We start from the raw sequence: 20,186 nt of genomic DNA on the forward strand, positions 1-20,186 counted from the left end.
AGAAAGTAGGGAAAACCACTAGACCATTCAGGTATGACCTAAATCAAATCCCTTATGATTATACAGCAGAAGTGAGAAATAGATTTAAGGGACTAGATCTGATAGATAGAGTGCTTGATGAACTATGGACTAAGGTATGTGACATTGTACAGGAGACAGGGATTAAGACCATCCCCATGGGAAAGAAACGCAAAAAAGCAAAATGGCTGTCTGGGGAGGGCTTACAAATAGCTGTGAAAAGAAGAGAAGCAAAAAGCAAAGGAGAAAAGGAAAGATATAAGCGTCTGAATGCAGAGTTCCAAAGAATAGCAAGAAGAGATAAGAAAGCCTTCTTCAGCGATCAATGCAAAGAAATAGAGGAAAACAACAGAATGGGAAAGACTAGAGATCTCTTCAAGAAAATTAGAGATACCAAGGGAACATTTCATGCAAGGAAGGGCTCGATAAAGGATAGAAATGGTATGGACCTAACAGAAGCAGAAGATATTAAGAAGAGCTGGCAAGAATACACAGAAGAACTGTACAGAAAAGATCTTCATGACCCAGATAATCATGATGATGTGATCACTGACCTAGAGCCAGACATCCTGGAATGTGAAATCAAGTGGGCCTTAGAAAGCATCACTAGGAACAAAGCTAGTGGAGGTGATGGAATTCCAGTTGAGCTATTTCAAGTCCTGAAAGATGATGCTGTGGAAGTGCTGCACTCAATATGCCAGCAAATTTGGAAAACTCAGCAGTGGCCGCAGGACTGGAAAAGGTCAGTTTTATTCCAATCCCAAAGAAAGGCAATGCCAAAGAATGCTCAAACTACCACACAATTGCACTCATCTCACACGCTAGTAAAGTAATGCTCAAAATTCTCCAAGCCAGGCTTCAGCAATACATGAACCGTGAACTTCCAGTTGTTCAAGCTGGTTTTAGAACAGGCAGAGGAACCAGAGATCAAATTGCCAGCCTCCACTGGATCATGGAAAAAGCAAGAGAGTTCCAGAAAAACATCTATTTCTGCTTTATTGACTATGCCAAAGCCTTTGACTGTGTGGATCAAAATAAACTGTGGAAAATTCTGAAAGAGATGGGAATTCCAGACCACCTGACCTGCCTCTTGAGAAATTTGTATACAGGTCAGGAAGCAACAGTTAGAACTGGACATGGAACAACAGACTGGTTCCAAATAGGAAAAGGAGCATGTCAAGGCTGTATATTGTCACTCTGCTTATTTAACTTATATGCAGAGTACATCATGAGAAACGCTGGGCTGGAAGAAGCACAAGCTGGAATCAAGATTGCCAGGAGAAATATCAATAACCTCAGATATGCAGATGACACCACCCTTATGGCAGAAAGTGAAGAGGAACTCAAAAGCGTCTTGATGAAGGTGAAAGAGTAGAGTGAAAAAGTTGGCTTAAAACTCAACATTCAGAAAACGAAGATCATGGCATCTGGTCCCATCACTTCATGGGAAATAGATGATGAAACAGTGGAAACAGTGTCAGACTTTATTTTTGGGGGCTCCAAAATCACTGCAGATGGTGACTGCAGCCATGAAATTAAAAGACGCTTACTCCTTGGAAGGAAAGTTATGACCAACCTAGATAGCATATTCAAAAGCAGAGACATTACTTTGCCAACAAAGGTCCATCTAGTCAAGGCTATGGTTTTTCCAGTGGTCATGTATGGATGTGAGAGTTGGACTGTGAAGAAGGCTCTGGGAGTTGGTGATGGACAAGGCCTGGCGTGCTGCAATTCATGGGGTCGCAAAGAGTCGGACACGACTCAGCAACTGAACTGAACTGAGTTTGAAGTCCCCTACCTTGGACACCTTCTCTCCCTGGTAACGACCATTTTAGTCTGGAACTTTCAAATCTAGAAGCTCTGGAGTGTTGTGGTTTGAGACCTCGGTGGTCGGGCGTTCTTGGTCGGGGTGGGTTGCCATGGCAAAGCACCAAGTGACTCACCCTGTACAGTCTCTCAGTGATGAAGAAGTTGTCTCGGAGGCCTTCGAAGAAGGGAAATGGCTTGTTGATGGCATAAGCGATCTCCAGCTTCTGTTGTATAAAATGCTGAAGAAGAGCCTTTTCCAAGGCCCTGGTCATGGTGTCTCTCCTACAAAAGGGGCACAAGAAGAAAGGAGAGTAAAGATTTTGCAGAGTTAGGGGAGCCACTCTCTGTGTTGCACAGGCATCTGGAGACAGGCATTCTGGTCCCAAAGGCATCCTTTAGCGGTCCACAAAGCCACCTCTGCTGAAAAGACTCATGGGCTTAGGAAGCAGTGACAGTGCTCAGCAACACAGAGGGCAAGGTGACCCACAATGTGACGCAGGAATCCCGAAGGGGCAGCTGGTAATAAACAGAGCCACTATGTACCGAGTGCTTCCTGTGTCCATTTCACATCTCAGAACAGACATGGCCGTGGGACATCACAATAGTTGACCATTTATAGGCCATGCAAAATATCAATAAGTTACAATAGGAAGAAAATGCAGCTTTGATATTCTTGACAAATTGTTGAGAAAAGGGAAGCAGTAACAAAAAATTCAATCACCTAGAGATTAAAAAAAAAAAAAACACAAAATGAACACAGATCTTTTTTTCCAACTTTGTATCGAAGAGAAAATTGAACTGTAATTATGGAGACACAGGAGATTCAAGTTCAATCCCTGGGTCGGGAAGATCCCCTGGAGTAGGAAATGGCAACCCACTCCAGTATTCTTGCCTGGAAAATTCCATGGATAGAGGAGCCTGGTGGGTTGTAGTCCATGGGTTTGCAGAGTTGGACACGACTGAGCATGCCTGCACAATGATTTTCTAGGTATTTAATCCTAGTGGCAGATTGAGCTCCTCTGTCGCTTTCTCCTCATTCCCAAATATGTTAAGTTTAACAGAAAAAAAATATATGTTGCAAAAAACAATCATCACAACAGTACTAGAAAATAAGAGAAGATGCTATCAGGATAATGTGAAGAAATCCTAGAAGATAGAGAACCAGTGGGAAAGGAACTAACTAACTGTTCACCATCTGCGTAGGGGAAGGATATGGCAAAGATCAGCACAGAGCCAGAAAGCACCAGAACGACCACTTGCTAGGACGAGGAAGGGGGCCTGAATGACTAACTATACCACATCATTCAGAACAGAACATCCATCATATTCCTCACTCTTCATCTGTTGTGATTGCCAAGGAAGCACTTGAGGCACAGAGAGGTTAAATAACTAGCATAAAGTATTTGGTGGCCAAGCAGAACTCATCTGACCAAGGTCCCATTTCTCACTAGTGCAAGATATGGCAGGCATCTCATAGATGAGTATTCATGTGCATATTATGTAAAAGGGTCTTAAAAATGAATGAGCAAAGACAAACATCCAGTAAGGGAAAAACAAGACAAAAGACATATACAGACAACTGAGTCTAATGCACAATAAATATGTAAAAAACATGGTAACTCTATAGTAATCAGAGCCGTGTGAGCAAAGACAACTTTGTAAGTTTTGCCTGTCAAGTTGGTCAAGATACAAATAAAAGCAATAATCACAGACACTCCTGGTCCAGATACAAACAGGTCCCAACATTCTGGAGATTAATTTAGTAACCAGTACCAAATACCCTAAAATATATACCCCCTTGAGTCCTAAATTCCATTCCTGGGAATTTATTTCAAGAAAATAATCATGAATGTGCTTCAAGAAAAAGTATTGAAAAGTCAATACACTAGAGCAGAAATGAAATATCCTCTCTTGAGTTTCTCTTTCCCACTTGCTTCCCAGCTACTTCTGGTCGCTTGTGAATAATGAATGAGCTGCCCGTTGGGGGCAGAGTGCAGGATCACCCTTCATGGACAATGAAGAGCAAAACTTGAGTTCCAACCACAAAAACAAACTAGAATTTAGGGAATAAAGGACTGAGCTGTGTTTGCTTCCCCTCATCATTTGTCTTCTTTTTAACTGTCTCCTCTTAAACCCTACAGTCCCCTCTCTGACTCTTTGGAAAATACTATTTTACAAAGAAAGAGTCACAGTTGAAATTGTTTAGTTTTATGCAGCAGCTGCAGCTGCTGCCAGGACATGAACGGTAAAAGCCAATCACCCAAAGTGAATAAAGCAGACTAGACAAAAACCCACCTGGATGCTGAGATGGCTACGTGTTCGTGCCCCCTTCCAGATCCAGGGGCTGGTCTGGGGTGGCTCCTGGGAGACTGAGAAAAGGGCAGAGAGATACCAGTCGGCAAAACAGGAAGTCTCTGCTTTGCTACACACGAGGAGGGCCTGGCTTCCAGGAAAGGAAAGTGAAAGTACTCGGGCCGATCCTGCGGAGCTGCCTCGGTGTCCGCAGCCTCCCTCTACCTCCGGAAACAGGTGAGATTCCCGGGCATGTCGGGGCTGGGGAGGGGGATTGCGAGGATTGCTGCTTATCGGTACCATCCTGGGAGGCGGGTACAGAGGGGAGGAGGCCCAGGGGTCAGCCCCAGGGTCCCCAGGAACTGGGAATCTGCCGTCTGTTTGCCTCCCTACCCACCTCTATATTTCCCCAGGACTCCTCTTCCTTCTATACTTTTTGGAGTAATGAAGATGTACCCAAACTGAATTGTGGTGATCGTGACACAACTGAATAAATTTACTAGAGATTATCAAATTTAAGGGAAAGAAACAAAGCAGAGGTGAGGTGACTCAGAAATGCCTGTACTTTGTCAGGATAAAATTACTACCTAAGAAAATTGAAATCAAAGGCAGCCTGAACATGAACTGAAATCATGCGGTGGCAGGCAGACCTCCAGGCACCAAAGTGTCTTTGAACAGGCTGGCAGGTGGGAGCTGAGAGCGTGTGTAACCCAGATCTAGGGCAGAGTCGGGGCCAGGAGATGCCTCCAGGGAGGCAGGGAATGCCCGCTCTGTACAGCCCGTTAAAGATTTCTAATATGCAATGTTGTGTAGGGTCTGTGAGAAATCCTTTAATGTGGGAATCTGTTTAACTTTCTTTAAATCACTGCTTACTCCTTGGGAGAAAAGTTATGACCAACCTAGACAGCATATTAAAAAGCAGAGACATTACTTTGCCAACAAAGGTCCATCTAGTCAAGGCTATAATTTTTCCAGTAGTCATGTATGGATGTAAGAGTTGGACTATAAAGAAAGCTGAGCACTGAAGAATTGATGCTTTTGAATTATGGTGTTAGAGAAGACTCTTGAGAGTCCCTTGGACTGCAAGGAGATTCAACCAGTCCATCCTAAAGGAAATCAGTCCTGGGTGTTCATTGGAAGCGCTGATGTTGAAGCTGAAACCCCAATACTTTGGCCACCTGATGCAAAGAGCTGACTCATTTGAAAAGACCTTGATGCTGGGAAAAATTGAAGGCGGGAGGAGAAGGGATGACAGAGGATGAGATGGTTGGATGGCATCACTGACTCAATGGACATGAGTTTGAGTAAACTTGGGGAGTTGGTGATGGACAGGGAGGCCTGGTGTGCTGCGGTTCATGGGGTCGCAAAGAGTTGGACACGACTGAGCGACTGAACTGAACTGAACTGAACTGAAATCACTGATGCTCAAATGTATTCAGTCCATGGGTTCCCCTACCAGGACACATATGGTGTCCTATCCCTCAGAAAAAAGAAAACAAAACAAATGGGAAACACAGTTCTAAGGTCTAAGAATCCTTGAAACCAAGGTTAACCTACATGGGCAAGAGCTCAATTTTATTGAGGTGTAAAATACATCCATTGTTGGTGTGCATATGATGAGTGTTTACAAATAGAGTTACAACCACAATTAAGATACAGACCAAGCCTATCACCCCAGAAAGTTCCCTCCTCTCCGACCCCAGCATCAGGTAATCACTGATCTACTTTTTCTATTGACTATAGATTTGTTCTGCTTGTATTAAAGTTTTACATAAATGGAAACACCCAGTATGCACCTTTGTGTGTCTGGCTTCTTTTGAATCACAGTGCTTTTGAGATTCATCCTTGTTGTTGAAGGGCCAGTAATTTTTTTCCTCTTTAGGTGTGTGGCCCCACCTCATCCTATCTGATCACCACCATGTCACCAAGATAATCGATCTGTGTAATGTTCTTTAAGAGGCCCAGGTGATCCAGATCTGTTTTGACTGTGTTATAACAAAGGACAGGTGAGTTAATATAACTTCAAGAAAAGCTGTGAATGAATAATCTTATCTGTCCTGTGAGAATAAAAAGTTTCTGATCCCCCTTTTTAATCAGAATGGAAAGAATATATTTGTCAAATCAGTGGCCACATACATGGCCTGGGCTGGGGATCTTACTGCCTAGACTGCCTATTTTCTTATTCCAGTCCTCCAGCCTTCTTATAAATTCTTTGAGCTACCCAATATACTTCTAAGAAATTGATTTTCTGCCTGAGTTAGTCTGAGTCAGTTTTGGTTAATTGTACCCCCACATCCCAACTAATTAAAAAGTTGGTTGTTGCTTTTGAGTTGCCAAGTCATGTCTGACTCTTTTTTGAACCCATAGACTATAGTCCACCAGATTCCTCTGTACATGGGGTTTCCCAGGCAAGAATACTGGAGTGGGTTGCCATTTCTTACTTCAGGGGATCCTCCTGATCCAGGGATCAAACCCATGTCTCCTGCTTGACAGTCAGATTCTTTACCACTGAGACACCCAAAAAGCTGGTAGCAGAGAGTGAATTGTGGGCAACAGATCTTCACAGAAATGTCATCAATCTGAGATGGGTTATCTGACCTAATTAGACATAAATAAATAATTTAAAAAAAAACATAAATAAATAAACCAATAGTGTTCAAAGATGAGTAGACGTCAGTAAGTTAATAGCAAATTAACTAATAACATTGGATTGTGATCAGGACTCTGCAATTCACACATCTATTCTAAATGTCAGATCTTAGCACACTTAACAAAACGGAGAGACATTTTTTCAGGGAGAAAGAAAGTATTAACTTGCTTTCAAAGATTATCACCTACTTGACCTAAGTCTGGGTGGGAGAAAAGAGCAAGGAGGCAGGTCAGAATCTCCTCATCCCCCAGGTCATATGGAAGAAGAAGGAGACAACGCTACCCCTCCATTATGAGCCAGGGACCATCTGATGGTCATCAGTGGGCTTGCACCAGACATCCCTGATCTTATCCTAGAGACACTGATTCCCTAGTGAACACAGAGGAAAACTGGCAGTGGGAAAACAGAAGCTAAAGTTCCTATCATTATCTGGCTAATGCAGAATATTGCCAAGTTAAATTTTCTTGTAAATTTGGCATAAATACCCCCTAATCCCTAATCTTACTACCATCAGCTGAGGAACACCAAAGACCCTGTGCTTATAAGCAAAAAAGGCGGCATATTTATGCCAGCTGGTCTAGTCTGTGTCCGACTTTATTGGGGCCACTGTGTTCAGTGGAGTTCAAAAACCAAGGACAACGATGCCCGACAGAGGCAGGGTTTACTAGCCTCTTTGCCAACAAAGTGAGGGAGAGAGAGAGGTGGGCAGTCCCAGGTATGTCAGCACCTGGTAGGCACACAGACCCTGCCCACTGGGCTCATCACGTCCTGGCACCTGATTGGGGGAAAGAGAACAGACGAGGGTAGAGAGGTAGAAATCTTCTGCCCCCATACTTGGAAAACATATTTATGCAGATTTTCGAGCATACCTATAGTGAGCCAGAAGCACTGGGATTCAGTGAGACATACTTCGGAAACACTACTTGGAGGTCCCCAGTTCTCACCTACTTTGGCCCATGACTCTCACCAAGACCCTGGAATCTACAGACACCTTGACTGCCATTCACCTCTATCTTTGCCCCATTGTCCTGCCTGGATTTCTATTCGTCTGGTTTTACTTATTTATCTGTGCTTTGCCCCTGTTCCTTTATCTTTCAACTTTACGCTGATGTAGTGTGCTTTTCCTGAGTGCCTGTTAAGTCGCTTCAATCCTGTCTGACTCTTTGAGACCCTGTTGGGCTCCTCTGTCTGTGAGATTCTCCAGGCAAGAATAACTGGAGTGGGTTGCCATGCCCTCCTCCAGACCCAGGGATGGAATCAGCTTCCAGACCCAGGGATGGAACCAGCTTCTCTTATGTCTCCTGCATTGGCAGGTGGGTTCTTTACCACTAGCTCCATCAAACTTTTCCAAAGTTGCTCCAAATCCTTTACAAAATGAGAGCTGGCTATAAATGAAAAAATGATGTACAAACATAAATGTAACACACTTGTTGCTAGCATCATCACTTTGTCCTTTAAGATGTAGGGAGTCTTAGTGCTAAACCCTGCTCCCATCCAATGAAAAGCCTGTCACTTTGAGATTTCAGAGACTAGTTGAAGCTCAATTTTTTTCCTAAGCACTCCTGGCTGCATTTGAAAAGTGCCCATAGATTCAAGAAAACTTAGAATTGCACATCAGGCTTCTCTGCCCAAACTTAGCTCTTCCTTCTGGTTGCAGGAGTTGGGAGAGATCTTTTTGGCCTCTGGCTGCTTTCCAGAAATTTTGAAGAATATTTTCTCCAGCATTTCGGTTCTCTCCAGTCCTGGGTCTGAATATTGGATCTGAATACTGGGTCTGATTCATCCAATCCAGGCTCACGACTGTGCCGGGTCAGCCCATGGGCGTATGGCGTATGAGAAAATCTGAAATGTCTGACTTTCCTTTTTTTGCTTCTCACAGCCACCTTGGCAGGGGGCAGGAGCAAACGTGGTTTCTTCCTCCTAGTCAGCACTGTGCCACTTCACCTCAAAACGCGTCTGATCTGTTTGAGTTCAAGGAGTCTTCCTGCCCTCTCCTCTTTGCAGGAGCGAGGCGTTCCCTCTCTTCTGTGGGTGCTCTGTTCCTCCTCCCTGGGGGCTGAGACTGGGAGGAGGAAAGACCAGCGTGTTGAAGGCACCCAGTTCAGCTGTTTCACTTTGCTTTTATCCTTTAGGTGCCGAACCCAGGGGCTGATAGATGGGCAGACTTTCTCGTCACAGCTCCGGGAAAGGACAGAGGCAATGAAAATCTAAGCAAGAGTGATCTGGGGCTGGCTCCATGGTCTAAGAAGAAGATGGCAAGTGCAGGCAGCCCCTCTAACTGCAGGTTAGTCCTGGCCTCCTGTGTCCTGCGCCTCTCCTAAGGAGAGAGCATGTCCTGGCGCCCGTGCTCGTTGTTTCTGCCTACCCGGTCTCAGCCTGAGGCATAAACAGAATGAGATGACAAATCAATCAGTTAATGAGTGGAGGCGATTTCACAAATGGCGGTGGATTAGCCGTGGGGAAAGCTGAAGGACACCTTGACTGATGCCCCCTTCTTATTTCCCTGTAACTGCCATGAAGCTGGGTGGGCCCTGTTGGAACTCCCCGGCCCCTCGGAGGCTTGCAGCAAGGTTGGGTGAGTCCTCGTGCCCTCTGAGCCCTCTCATTCCCCCCAGTGCCTTCTCCATCCCTACCTCCAAAGACAATTCTGTCCAGGAAGCATCTTTTTAGAAAAATTAACATCCAAATTGATGGCCCAACTGTTGTTAAAAATGTTGCGCGGTTTCTGGGTGGTGAGGGGTCCCAGTTTTGTCAGAGCCCTGAGTCTGAGAGTCAACTCAGGAACTCGCTAGGAGGAACTGAAAGTAGATGGGGCTCAACACGAATGAATGCAAACAGGCAGGGAGGGAGCAGCTGTCTTTTCTATTCTGGGAGGTTTTACACATCGGGCTAGAGAAAGAGGGAAATTGTCTTTGAAAAAGAGAAGACTTATTGTCAACCATCAATCTACTTTTAGTGGTAAACAATTTCAGCAATGTAAAAGTGTATCATAACTCCTCTAACCTGGGCTGCCAAGCTGGGGGCTATTTCTGGCACTAGCTGGGCCCCAGCATTTCTACCTGCTGTGGTGCAGCCTGCCAGGTCCTTAGTGCCCAGCGCCCTTTCTCCTGGAGGCTGACTGCATCCCTGCTCCCACTTGCTCCTGAGAGATGGGAGAATGAGCCAGTGGAGCTTGAAGTCCAACTAGCCTTTGGCTTCCAGGCAGGAAAAGAAAAGCTCTGAGGTGGGGTAATGCTGATCTCACAGAATGAGCTAGGAGGGGGTACATCTGCTTCTATTTTCTGGAAGAGGTTATAGTTGAAGTGGTTTGGTAGAATTCACTAGTGATACCATCTGGGCCTGGTGCTTTCTTTTTTGGAAGGCTATTATTTATTGATTCAGTTCCTTTAATAGATACAGACCTGTTCAGATGAGCTATCTGTTTGTGTGAGCTTCGGCAGTTTGTTTCAAGGTTTGCCCATTTTATCAAATTTGTAGGGACAGCGTAATCTGTAGTATTATTTCTTTACTATCCTTTCAATGTTCACAGGGTTAATAGTGATGAGCCCTGTTTTGTTTTTGATATTGGTAATTTCTGCCATCATTTTCTTTATTAGTCTAGATAGAAGTTTATCAATTTAAAAAAATTAGCTTCTGGTTTCATTGGTTTTTTTCTGCTTTCCTGTTTCAGTGTTATTAATTATTACCTGATTTTTATGATTTCTTCTGCTTGACGTAGGCTTAAATTTCTCCTTTTTCTCTAGTTTCTTCAGATGGAAGCTTGTGTTATTGATTTAGATCTTTCTTCTAATATGCATTTTAACACCACACATGTTTCTCTAAGCACCTTTGTGCTGCATTCTGTAACTTTTGTGAAAGTGTGTTTTCATTTTAATTTTGTTCTAAATAATTTTAAATTTCCCTGGAGACTTCTTTAATTCTAGAAATAGGCTGTTTTGTCTTTAAGTATTCTGGAATTTTCAAAATACACAGGTATATTTCTACTTTTATATTTTCTACAGGTTATTTCTACTTTTATTGCTGTCTGAGAATATAATTTTTTCTGATTTATTTTCCTTTTAATTTGTTAAGATAAGTTTTACAGCTCAGAATGTGGTGCCTTTTAGTAAATATTTCAGGTGAGCATGAGTGGTGTGTATATTTTGTCACTGTAGAATAAATAGTCTTTAAGTGTCAAGTAAATCAGATTGGTGGTGCTGTTCAGGTCAACTATATTTTTACTTACTTTCTGCCTCCTTGTTCTATCAATTACTAAAAGAGGGGAATTGAACTCTCCAACAACAGAAGTGGATTTGTCTATTTCTTCTTGTAGTTCTATCAAATTTTGTCTCGTATTTTGATGCTACTTAGATGAGTTGCATACACATTAAGGATTACTAACTCTTCTTGGAGAAATTTTCTCTTTATACAATACTTCCCTTTGTCTCTGAAATTTTCCTTACTTGAGGTTTTCTCTGAAATTAGTATAGCTAATACCACTTTCCTGGGATTAATGCTGGCATGGCACTTCTTCATCCCTTCACTTTTAACCCATCTGTGTTTTATGTTTAAGATTCCTTTCTCAAAGACAATATATAGTTGGGTGTTACTTTTTCACTCTGTCAATCTCTGTCTTTTAATTGGTGTATTTAGACCATTTATATTTAAAGTGATTATTCCTGTGGTTGGATTAAAATCTATCATGTTTGTAACTGTTTTTTATTCATTGTGCTTATTTGCTTCCATTTTTTCCCCTTTCTTTTTCTGCCTGTTTGTTTAATTGAACATTTTATAGAGCATTTTGTGATTTTATTTTCTCTTCTCTCTTAGTCCGTCAAATATACTTCTTTTAGAACATTTTATTGGTTTCCCTAGAGTTTGCAATATATATTTACAACTAACCGTATCTACTCTGAATTAAGCTATATTGCTTCTTGTTTGGTGCTATACATTAACATATTTTGTCTCTCCTATTTTCTTTGTATTTCCCTAAGAATTTATTAAATAGAGCCTTTCAGCTCTTTCAGCTATCAGATCAGATCAGTCGCTCAGTCGTGTCCGAGTCTTTGCAACCCCATGAATTGCAGCACGCCAGCCCTCCCTGTCCATCACCAACTCCCAGAGTTCACTCAGACTCACGTCCATCGAGTCAGTGATGCCATCCAGCCATCTCATCCTCTGTTGTCCCCTTCTCCTCTTGCCCCCAATCCCTCCCAGCATCAGAGTCTTTTCCAATGAGTCAACTCTTTGCATGAGGTGGCCAAAGTACTAGAGTTTCAGCTTTAGCATCATTCCTTCCAAAGAAATCCCAGGGCTGATCTCCTTCAGAATGGCTGATCTCCTTGCAGTCCAAGGGACTCTCAAGAGTCTTCTCCAACACCACAGTTCAAAAGCATCAATTCTTTGGTGCTCAGCCTTCTTCACAGTCCAACTCTCACATCCATACATGACCACAGGAAAAACCATAGCCTTGACTAGATGGACCTTTGTTGGCAAAGTAATGTCTCTGCTTTTTAATATGCTATCTAGGTTGGTCATAGCTTTCCTTCCAAGGAGTAAGCATCTTTTAATTTCATGGCTGCAGTCACCATCTGCAGTGATTTTGGAGCCCAGAAAAATAAAGTCTGACACTGTTTCCACTGTTTCCCCATCTATTTCCCATGAAGTGGTGGGACCGGATGCCATGATCTTCGTTTTCTGAATGTTCAGCTTTAAGCCAACTTTTTCACTCTCCACTTTCACTTTCATCAAGAGGCTTTTGAGTTCCTCTTCACTTTCTGCCATGAGGGTGGTGTCATCTGCATATCTGAGGTTATTGATATTTCTCCCGGCAATCTTGATTCCAGCTTGTGTTTCTTCCAGTCCAGTGTTTCTCATGATGTACTCTGCATATAAGTTAAATAAACAGGGTGACAATATACAGCCTTGATGAACTCCTTTTCCTATTTGGAACCATTCTGTTGTTCCATGTCCAGTTCTAACTGTTGCTTCCTGACCTGCATACAAATTTCTCAAGAGGCAGATCAGGTGGTCTGGTATAATCCTCACTTATTATTATACTGGAGCCCTCTTGATGAAGAGGTAAGGTACAGAGAAAACATTCTTTAGTCTTATGATTAAATTCCAATCTTGTAGAGGAACTGTGTTCCTAGACTGTAATTTTCAGAACGACTTCTTAGATATTTTCTCTTTCCTCACTCCATTAAATGATATAGAAGCCTAGAAGGAGCTGGATTTTGAGGTAATTGCCCTTCCCCTGGGTCCCCAGGAGTTTCTCATTCTCATGTAAATCCACATTCAGTCTCCATTTAAACTTACCATTTAAGTGTTTCTGTGGTCTATGACTCTAAGTGGCTTCTATTCCAGATAGCTGATTTCATCTGTAATTCCCTGGATTTGTCTATCAATCAGTTTTGGGGGTGACAGTTTGCCCTATCACTTCAGTTTTCCTGTGTGTACATGAAATGCATTGATATTCAGGTTGTTTAGCTTTTTTCTTTTTGTAAGGATGTCAGTGATGACTTCTTAGGTCTTTGCATTGTTAGAACTGAAACCAAAAATTGAACTTTTAAAACCACTACAACTTAGATTTTTTTCCTTAAAACTTTTATATTAAAATTTTGGTTCTATTGTAATATTATCTTATAGCCAGAACATGCAACCTATTTAATATCTCCTTATTATTATTTATTTAGATCAATTCAGGGCCCAATATTTGGTATGCTCTTGTGTTTATGACCAAGTTATTAATACATATATTTTGCAATTTTAAAAACTTATATCCCATATATCTTTTAAAATACACTTGTGGAGTTGAAAATTTAAAGTAAAAATTTTTAACAACCTTGAAAGATTTGCCCATTGGTAGTCTTAAATGTTATTAAAATACAGATATTGTGAATTTTGCTCTCTGTCTTGTTTGCAATTCTTTACTATTAGTCACTTGCCCATTTTTTTACTTTTAACATTTTTAATGTCACTTTGTTGTTGTTGTATCTTTGGTAGTTGTATCACAGCTAAATTGTATCTTTGACAGATGAAAATTTCATCTACATAAAATGACGCATATCTTCTTGCTTATAAATTTTGAGGGAACTTTTAATATCTAATGCTTCTCCATTTTTCTCCATTTAAGAAACACTGTATGTTTTCTTTACTTTTATCTTTTGTAAGATTTATAGTCTCATTTTCATTCTATTTGTTACCCTTATGATTTCTAATTAATTCTCAAGTATATGTTTCTCTAATTCAACACATCAAATGTGAAGCCAGCCCATTTGAGTTTAGTGTCTTTGAAATAAATAATTTAACACAGTTTTTTAACTTGCCCATATTTGGTTTGTTAAAATTTTTAATATACTCTGAAGTTTTTTATTAAGTTTACTCTAAGTTTAGTGTAAGTTTACTGCGTTTATTACTATATGCAATATATATCCTCTCTTTCTAGAATAGGTCTTCTGAAATTTTTTTTGTTTTTGAACCCTCTATATTCTGAAATATTATTAGGAATTCCAAAGAATTAGCTTTTGCTCATGTAGATTATACCTATTAATATTTACTGTATGAGAAAGTAGAACTTTGGACAATTAAATATATTTATTTACTCATTCATTTAATAATAATAATGATGGTGAGAACTCATTACTTGCTAACATAAATGACATATTTTATGAAAAATAACTATGTCTTCTAAAATAAACTGGTGAGATTAGCGATGTTCACATTTTTGCAAATCTAATAGCTGATTCTGTAGAGAACAGCTTGATTCTCCTATCTGCTTCTTCATTCAATCTCTTGTGATACCACTGGCCATGTATTCTCTGGAAAAATTTACTATACATTTGTAAGAGGATGAGAGAAAAAAGGGTAAATAACATCTTATATGAAAATAGTTTTGGCTTTGATGACACCTGAAAGGGTTTTGCACAAAATCCCCAGGGTCCCCAGATCACACTTTGAGAATTACTGTTGTAAAATAATTTTGAGATGTACTTTCTGTTTTCAAATGAAATTTACAGTTTTTAGACATTAGTATTTTAGCTGTTTTTAGTAATGCCTTCCACTTCTTGTATAACAGAACTTGCTGGTATTGATTTCCTGATTCTCTTATTATAAACATCAGCAAATAATTTGTCCCAGACCATGTGTCAGTAAGATTGGAGTAGATTATTGTATTGTAATGAGCTTCCCCAGTGGCTTAGCGGGTAAAGAATCCGCCTGCAACACAAGAGCCATAGGAGATGCAGGTTCGATCCCTGGGTTGGGAAGATCCCGTAGAAGAGGAAATACTGACCCACTCTAGCATTCTTGCCTGAAAAAAATCCCATGGATCAAGGAGCCTGGTGGGCTACAGTCCAAAGGGTTGCAAAGCATGGGACACGACTGAGCGACTAAGCACCACAGCACATTCCTTTGGAACAGACAGTTCTAAAAATCTCACGGGTCCCTGGCTGCTTCAGGGACTCCTCATCCTGGACTGTCTCCGACTGGTGGAGAGCCACCATCTGAAATGACAGCCATCACAGCAAGCTGAGGTACGGTGAGCATGACTCATGTGCTGGCTCCGAATTCCTCTCCAAAGTGACACCCATCAGCACAAGAAGGCAAGAAGGTGCAACCCTACCTTTGCCCAGAAGGAAAGAACTTTGAGGGCTTCCCTGGTGGCTCTGATGGTACAGAATCCGCCTGCAATGCAGGAGACCTGGGTTCGATCCCTGGGTTGGGAAGATCCCCTGGAGGAGGGCGTGACAACACACTCCAGTATCTTGCCTAGAATTCCATGGACAGAGGAGACTGGCAGGCTACTACTGTCCATGGGGTCACAAAAAGCTGGACACGACTGAGCAACTAAGCACACACACACAGAATATTGAACACTGAAGACTGTGTGACCAACACAGAGCGCGCGCGAGTGATGTGTTTTCTGAGCCTTGGTACAGCTATTTTTCCTTCACATTTCACACACGAATGACTGAACAGGGCATATATGTTTTACTCATTTCCTTTTAATTCTGAATCTACACACTAGCATAACTATTTTAGACAGTCAGATGTTTCAAATTTGCTTTCCCTTTCTCCTTTACAATTTTTTTCCAGCTATGTTCTGGAAAAATTCTGTTGTCTTTATTTTATGATCATTTGAGTTAAACTTTAAAAAAAAAAAAAAAAAATTCAGTAATCTTTTAAAATTTCCAGGCCCATTATCTTATTTTCTGGTCTTTTCTTCTTGGCATCCTGGACATAATATCATCTCTTCTGTGTATTTTTTAAAGAAACTCTGTTTCCTATAACATTTCTATTTATGCTGGAGTAGTTTTTGCTCTCTGATCATCTTGGTCCCACCCTTTCATGCTGTTGGTTTCCATGAACGGCTGTGGTCTATAATTGTTCATTCTTAAGGGCAAGGCACTGATAAGCTAGCTTGGGACTCCGTTTAATGAGATGGGCTTGAAAACTTGTGGCTTTTCTGGGTGGATCCCAAATGGCCAAAGGCGAAGAAGTTTTTTCCCTGAGTCATTTGCAGTTTCCTTAAGAAGGAACCTCTAGTCTCCTGCCTAGATGGAGAAGTTCTATGTCGGGGTCAGGGAGGAGTAAGGGAGCACATTGATTTATATTTTCTCCTTTCAAACAACCCCTCTGTTTTCATTCTTGTGTCTTCTTCACTGCCTGCTCTACCTCCCCAGGGGCCTCTAAGGCACACTAGGCCTCTCTCTGACCCCTGGGAGCATCCACCACCAGTAATAGTGATGAACGTTCTGACCACTTTTTCAGACTTTGGTTTAAGTATCCCATCTAATCCTTTTATCTTAGTCATTATGACTTTAATTCCTTTACTAATGTTTTATAGGACTCTCTAGCGAGAGAGGAGGAAAAGCACTTGTTTTCAATCAACTATCTTTAACCAGAAGTCTTTTTCATTTTTTAAGGAATTCAATGAAGAAATGGATTTTTTTCTATCATGATGTGTATTTGGAGAATGGGAAATTCCAGTGACCCTCTTACAGTGGGATAAAAAATATCCTATGAGTCTATGTACCTTTTAGCAACACCAAGAAGTGGATTAAGAAATTATCAGCAAGGGAAACAATTTATCAAGCAAGAATCAGAATTACAAAGCTTTTCGAGTACTAAAATTACTTCTCAGAGATGTGGTTATGTCTGAAATCCAGAGCTCTTATAGTTCTTAGTGCATATAACACTTCCACAGACAGGTTAAGATACAGAACAACCCTGTCCTAGTTTTGAATATTCATACACACCTCTATATTAGACCAAAGAGAACGACATATTCTCAACATTTAATTGAAACTTTATCAGATAAAAGTCTTTGACCTAATGTTATGATGTGGAATGCCATTCCTGCCTCTGCAGTTACAGATGGGAGTGGTTTATTTCTCTTATACCTTCCAGAGATTTCTTCTATTTGTTATTAACTAAGAAGACTTTCAGTTCAGTGGTAGATTCTGTAGTATTATCTCAGTTTATTTTTTATTTCTTTGTAACTTTTTTTTTGATGATGTGTATTTGTCAGAATTCTTCAGAGAAACAGAACCAATAGGCTGTATTGTGTGTATGTGTGTGTGTGTGTGTGTGTGTGTGTGTGTGGAAAGAGAGAGAGATCTATTAATAAGGAATTGTCTCACACAATAATGGAGGCCAGCAAGTCCGAAGTCTGCTATGGGCCAGCAGCCCAGAGACCCTGCAGAGTCTCTGAAAGGAGTCAGCTGGAGAATTCCTTCTTAGTCAAGGAGGTTGGTCTTTTTGTTTTATTCAGGCCTTCAACTGATTGCATGAGGCCCAGCTCACATTATGTAGGGCAAACTGCTTACTCAAATTTCACCAATTTAACGTAAAATAGTAGTCTTATCCTCCCAATCCCTCCAGTTTGACACTTAAAATTAACCGTCACAATATCATTATAAATTCCTATAAAGTTTTATCATTTTAAATTTCAGTGTTTTCCAAAGAGAGTTTGGGTGAAAGTCTCTTTACGGTAGTTGTAAGTAGCACAGGGTGAGCTCTTTAAGGTTCAGGTCTTCCTTAAGCCCAGGGTGTTCTTCCACTACACCCTCGATTATTCTCTAAGTAGATTCCATCTATTCTGGCCCTTCCACAAGAGCATAGTTTTATCCATGTGGACTCTCCACTGAGTATCTATCATCAAAAAGGCAAATAACACATGTTGGTGGGGATGTAGAGAAAAGGGAGCCTTCCTATATTGCTGATGTAAATTGGTGCAGCCGTTGTAGAAAACAATATGGAACTTCCTCAAAAAACTAAAAATACAATATGACTCAGCAATTTCACTCTTGGGTATATATCTGAATAAAGCAATAACACCAATTTGAAAGATATATGCACCCCAGTTCTTCTAGCAGCATTAGTTGCCATTGTCTTTATATATATATATGGCTTCCCTGGAGCCTCAGATGGTAAAGAATCTGCCTGAAATGCAGGAAACTCGGCTTCAATCCCTGGGTCAGGAAGAATCCCGTGGAGAAGGGAATGGCTACCCACTCCAGTATTCTTGCCTGGAGAATCTCATGCACAGAGAAGTCTGGTGGGCTACAGTCTATGGGAGTTGCAAAGAATCGGAAATGACTGAGTGACTAGCTTTCTTTTCATATATATATATTAACTTTCTTTTCATATATATATATATATATTCCATATGTATATGGAATACTGTGTGCTGTGCTGTGCTTAGTCACTCGATCTTTGTGACCCCATGGACTGTAGCCCACCAGGCTCCTCTGTCCTTGGGATTCTCCAGGCAAGAATACTGGAGTGCGGTGCCATTTCTTTTTCCATATGGAATACTACTCAGCAATAAATAATGAATGAAATTTTGCCAGTTGCCACAACATATATGGATACTAAGTGAAGTAAGTCAGACAGAGAAAGATAAATACTGGATGATATCACTTACATATGGAATCTAAAAACTACAATCAACTAATGAATATAACAAAGAAGAAGCAAATTCATAGATTTAGAACTCAAACTAGTGATTACCAGTGGGGAGAAATGGGGGAGAGGGAATTTAGAGTGGAAGACTGGGAGATACAAACTATTGAGTGTAACATAGGCTGCAACGATGTATTGTACAACATGGGGAATTATAGATAGTATTTTGTCATAACTGTAAATAGAATGTAACCTTGAAAAATTGTATAAAAATACATGCAGTGAATATTCATGTAGAAAAAAGAATCGTCATTATAGTATACCATTTCATATATAAAGCATTCAGAAGCTATAAAAAAAAGAAAATAAAATCTAAGGAAAGTTATGACCAACCTAGACAGCATATTAAAAAGCAGAGACATTACTTTGCCAACAAAGGTCCGTCTAGTCAAGGCTGTGGTTTTTCCAGTGGTCATGTATGGATGTGAGAGTTGGACTGTGAAGAAAGCTGAGCACCAAAGAGTTGATGCTTTTGAACTGTGGTGTTGGAGAAGACTCTTGAGAGTCCCTTGGACTGCAAGGAGATCCAACCAGTCCATCCTAAAGGAGATCAGTCCTGGGTGTTCATTGGAAGCTGAAACTCCAATACTTTGGCTACCTGATGCAAAGAGCTGACTCATTTGAAAAGACCCGGATGCTGGGAAAGATTGAGGGCAGGAGGAGAAGGGGACGACAGAGGATGAGATGGTTGGATGGCATCACCAACTTGATGAACATGGGTTTGGGTGGACTCCGGGAGTTGGTGATAGACAGGGAGGCCTGGTGTGCTGCGGTTCATGGGGTTGCAAAGAGTTGGACACGACTGAGCGACTGAACTGAACTGAACTGAGCTTTCATATCATGTCTTTGTTTTTCAGAATGATCACAGAGGACCAGAACCTGGAGGAGCAGCACCTAGAGGAGCAGCTCTGCTATGAGTTCATATTCATGCTCTTCAAAGAAAAGAAGGTGGAGATCGCAGGTGCCATACTAAAGCCATTTCCTTTCCTCATGGGCCTGCGAGATCGGGGCTTCATCTCTGAGCCAATGTACCAGGTAAGTGAGGGGAATTCCCTCTTGATAACCAGACCCACACTATCTTCTGCCAAATTTAAAATGCAATGAACAGGCTAAAGGGCCTCCTTTGAACAAGGACCTTCGCCATCCTGCCAGTTAGGAGGGGATAGGAGAAGCAGCATCACAGACAATATTCCTTCTTCTGTCGTAAATGGGAGAGGGCCATGGCAATGGAAATGTGGCAACAGTGGAAATGGGAATGAGACACAGGTGGGAGCGTCTTAGATCCACTGACACAATGTAATAACAATAACAAAATTAAAGTGAAGAAGTGAGTTGGGCAACATTTCATCACAAAGCCCTCTTCTTTTACACGCTTGAATCTAAAGTGAGTGAACTCACAGGGAAGTTGTGTCACGCTAGGATGAATTCGGAACACGGTGCTTGCTGCTGTCTCTTGCTGACAGTTTGTTGT

At 41.2% G+C, this 20,186-nt stretch overlaps 2 protein-coding genes across 32 annotated transcripts in view; one reads left to right on the forward strand and one right to left on the reverse strand.

The window, feature by feature from the left end:
- Positions 1-4,254, reverse strand: part of SP110 (SP110 nuclear body protein) — a 49,645-nt gene extending 45,391 nt beyond the window's left edge. For all 7 annotated transcript variants that reach the window (XM_070773623.1, XM_019978329.2, XM_019978316.2 and 4 more), the window contains exons 1-2: positions 4,123-4,254; positions 1,962-2,109 (exon numbers count right to left, since the gene is read on the reverse strand). In XM_070773623.1, the coding sequence (XP_070629724.1) occupies positions 1,962-2,099 (138 nt within the window). In that variant the 5' untranslated portion in view covers positions 2,100-2,109; positions 4,123-4,254. The remainder of the gene's footprint in view (positions 1-1,961; positions 2,110-4,122) is intronic.
- The window catches only part of LOC109571642 (nuclear body protein SP140-like protein), an 81,194-nt gene continuing 65,242 nt past the window's right edge, over positions 4,235-20,186 (forward strand). For 21 of the 25 annotated variants that reach the window (XR_011562094.1, XR_011562096.1, XM_070773477.1 and 18 more), the window contains exons 1-3: positions 8,587-8,796; positions 8,902-9,053; positions 19,573-19,750. Coding sequence is in view for 23 of the 25 variants with exons in the window: in XM_070773477.1 (XP_070629578.1) it covers positions 8,587-8,796; positions 8,902-9,053; positions 19,573-19,750 (540 nt within the window). In the remaining 2 variants the exon portion in view is untranslated. Of the gene's footprint in view, positions 4,357-6,001; positions 6,126-8,586; positions 8,797-8,901; positions 9,054-9,289; positions 9,345-9,762; positions 9,993-19,572; positions 19,751-20,186 lie in introns of those variants that run through there. The other 4 variants (XM_070773563.1, XM_070773571.1, XM_070773581.1 and 1 more) reach the window with 4 other exon arrangements.

The sequence above is a fragment of the Bos indicus genome, chromosome 2 (genome assembly GCF_029378745.1).
Source record: "Bos indicus isolate NIAB-ARS_2022 breed Sahiwal x Tharparkar chromosome 2, NIAB-ARS_B.indTharparkar_mat_pri_1.0, whole genome shotgun sequence".
In the NCBI taxonomy this organism is placed as follows: Eukaryota; Metazoa; Chordata; class Mammalia; order Artiodactyla; family Bovidae; genus Bos; species Bos indicus.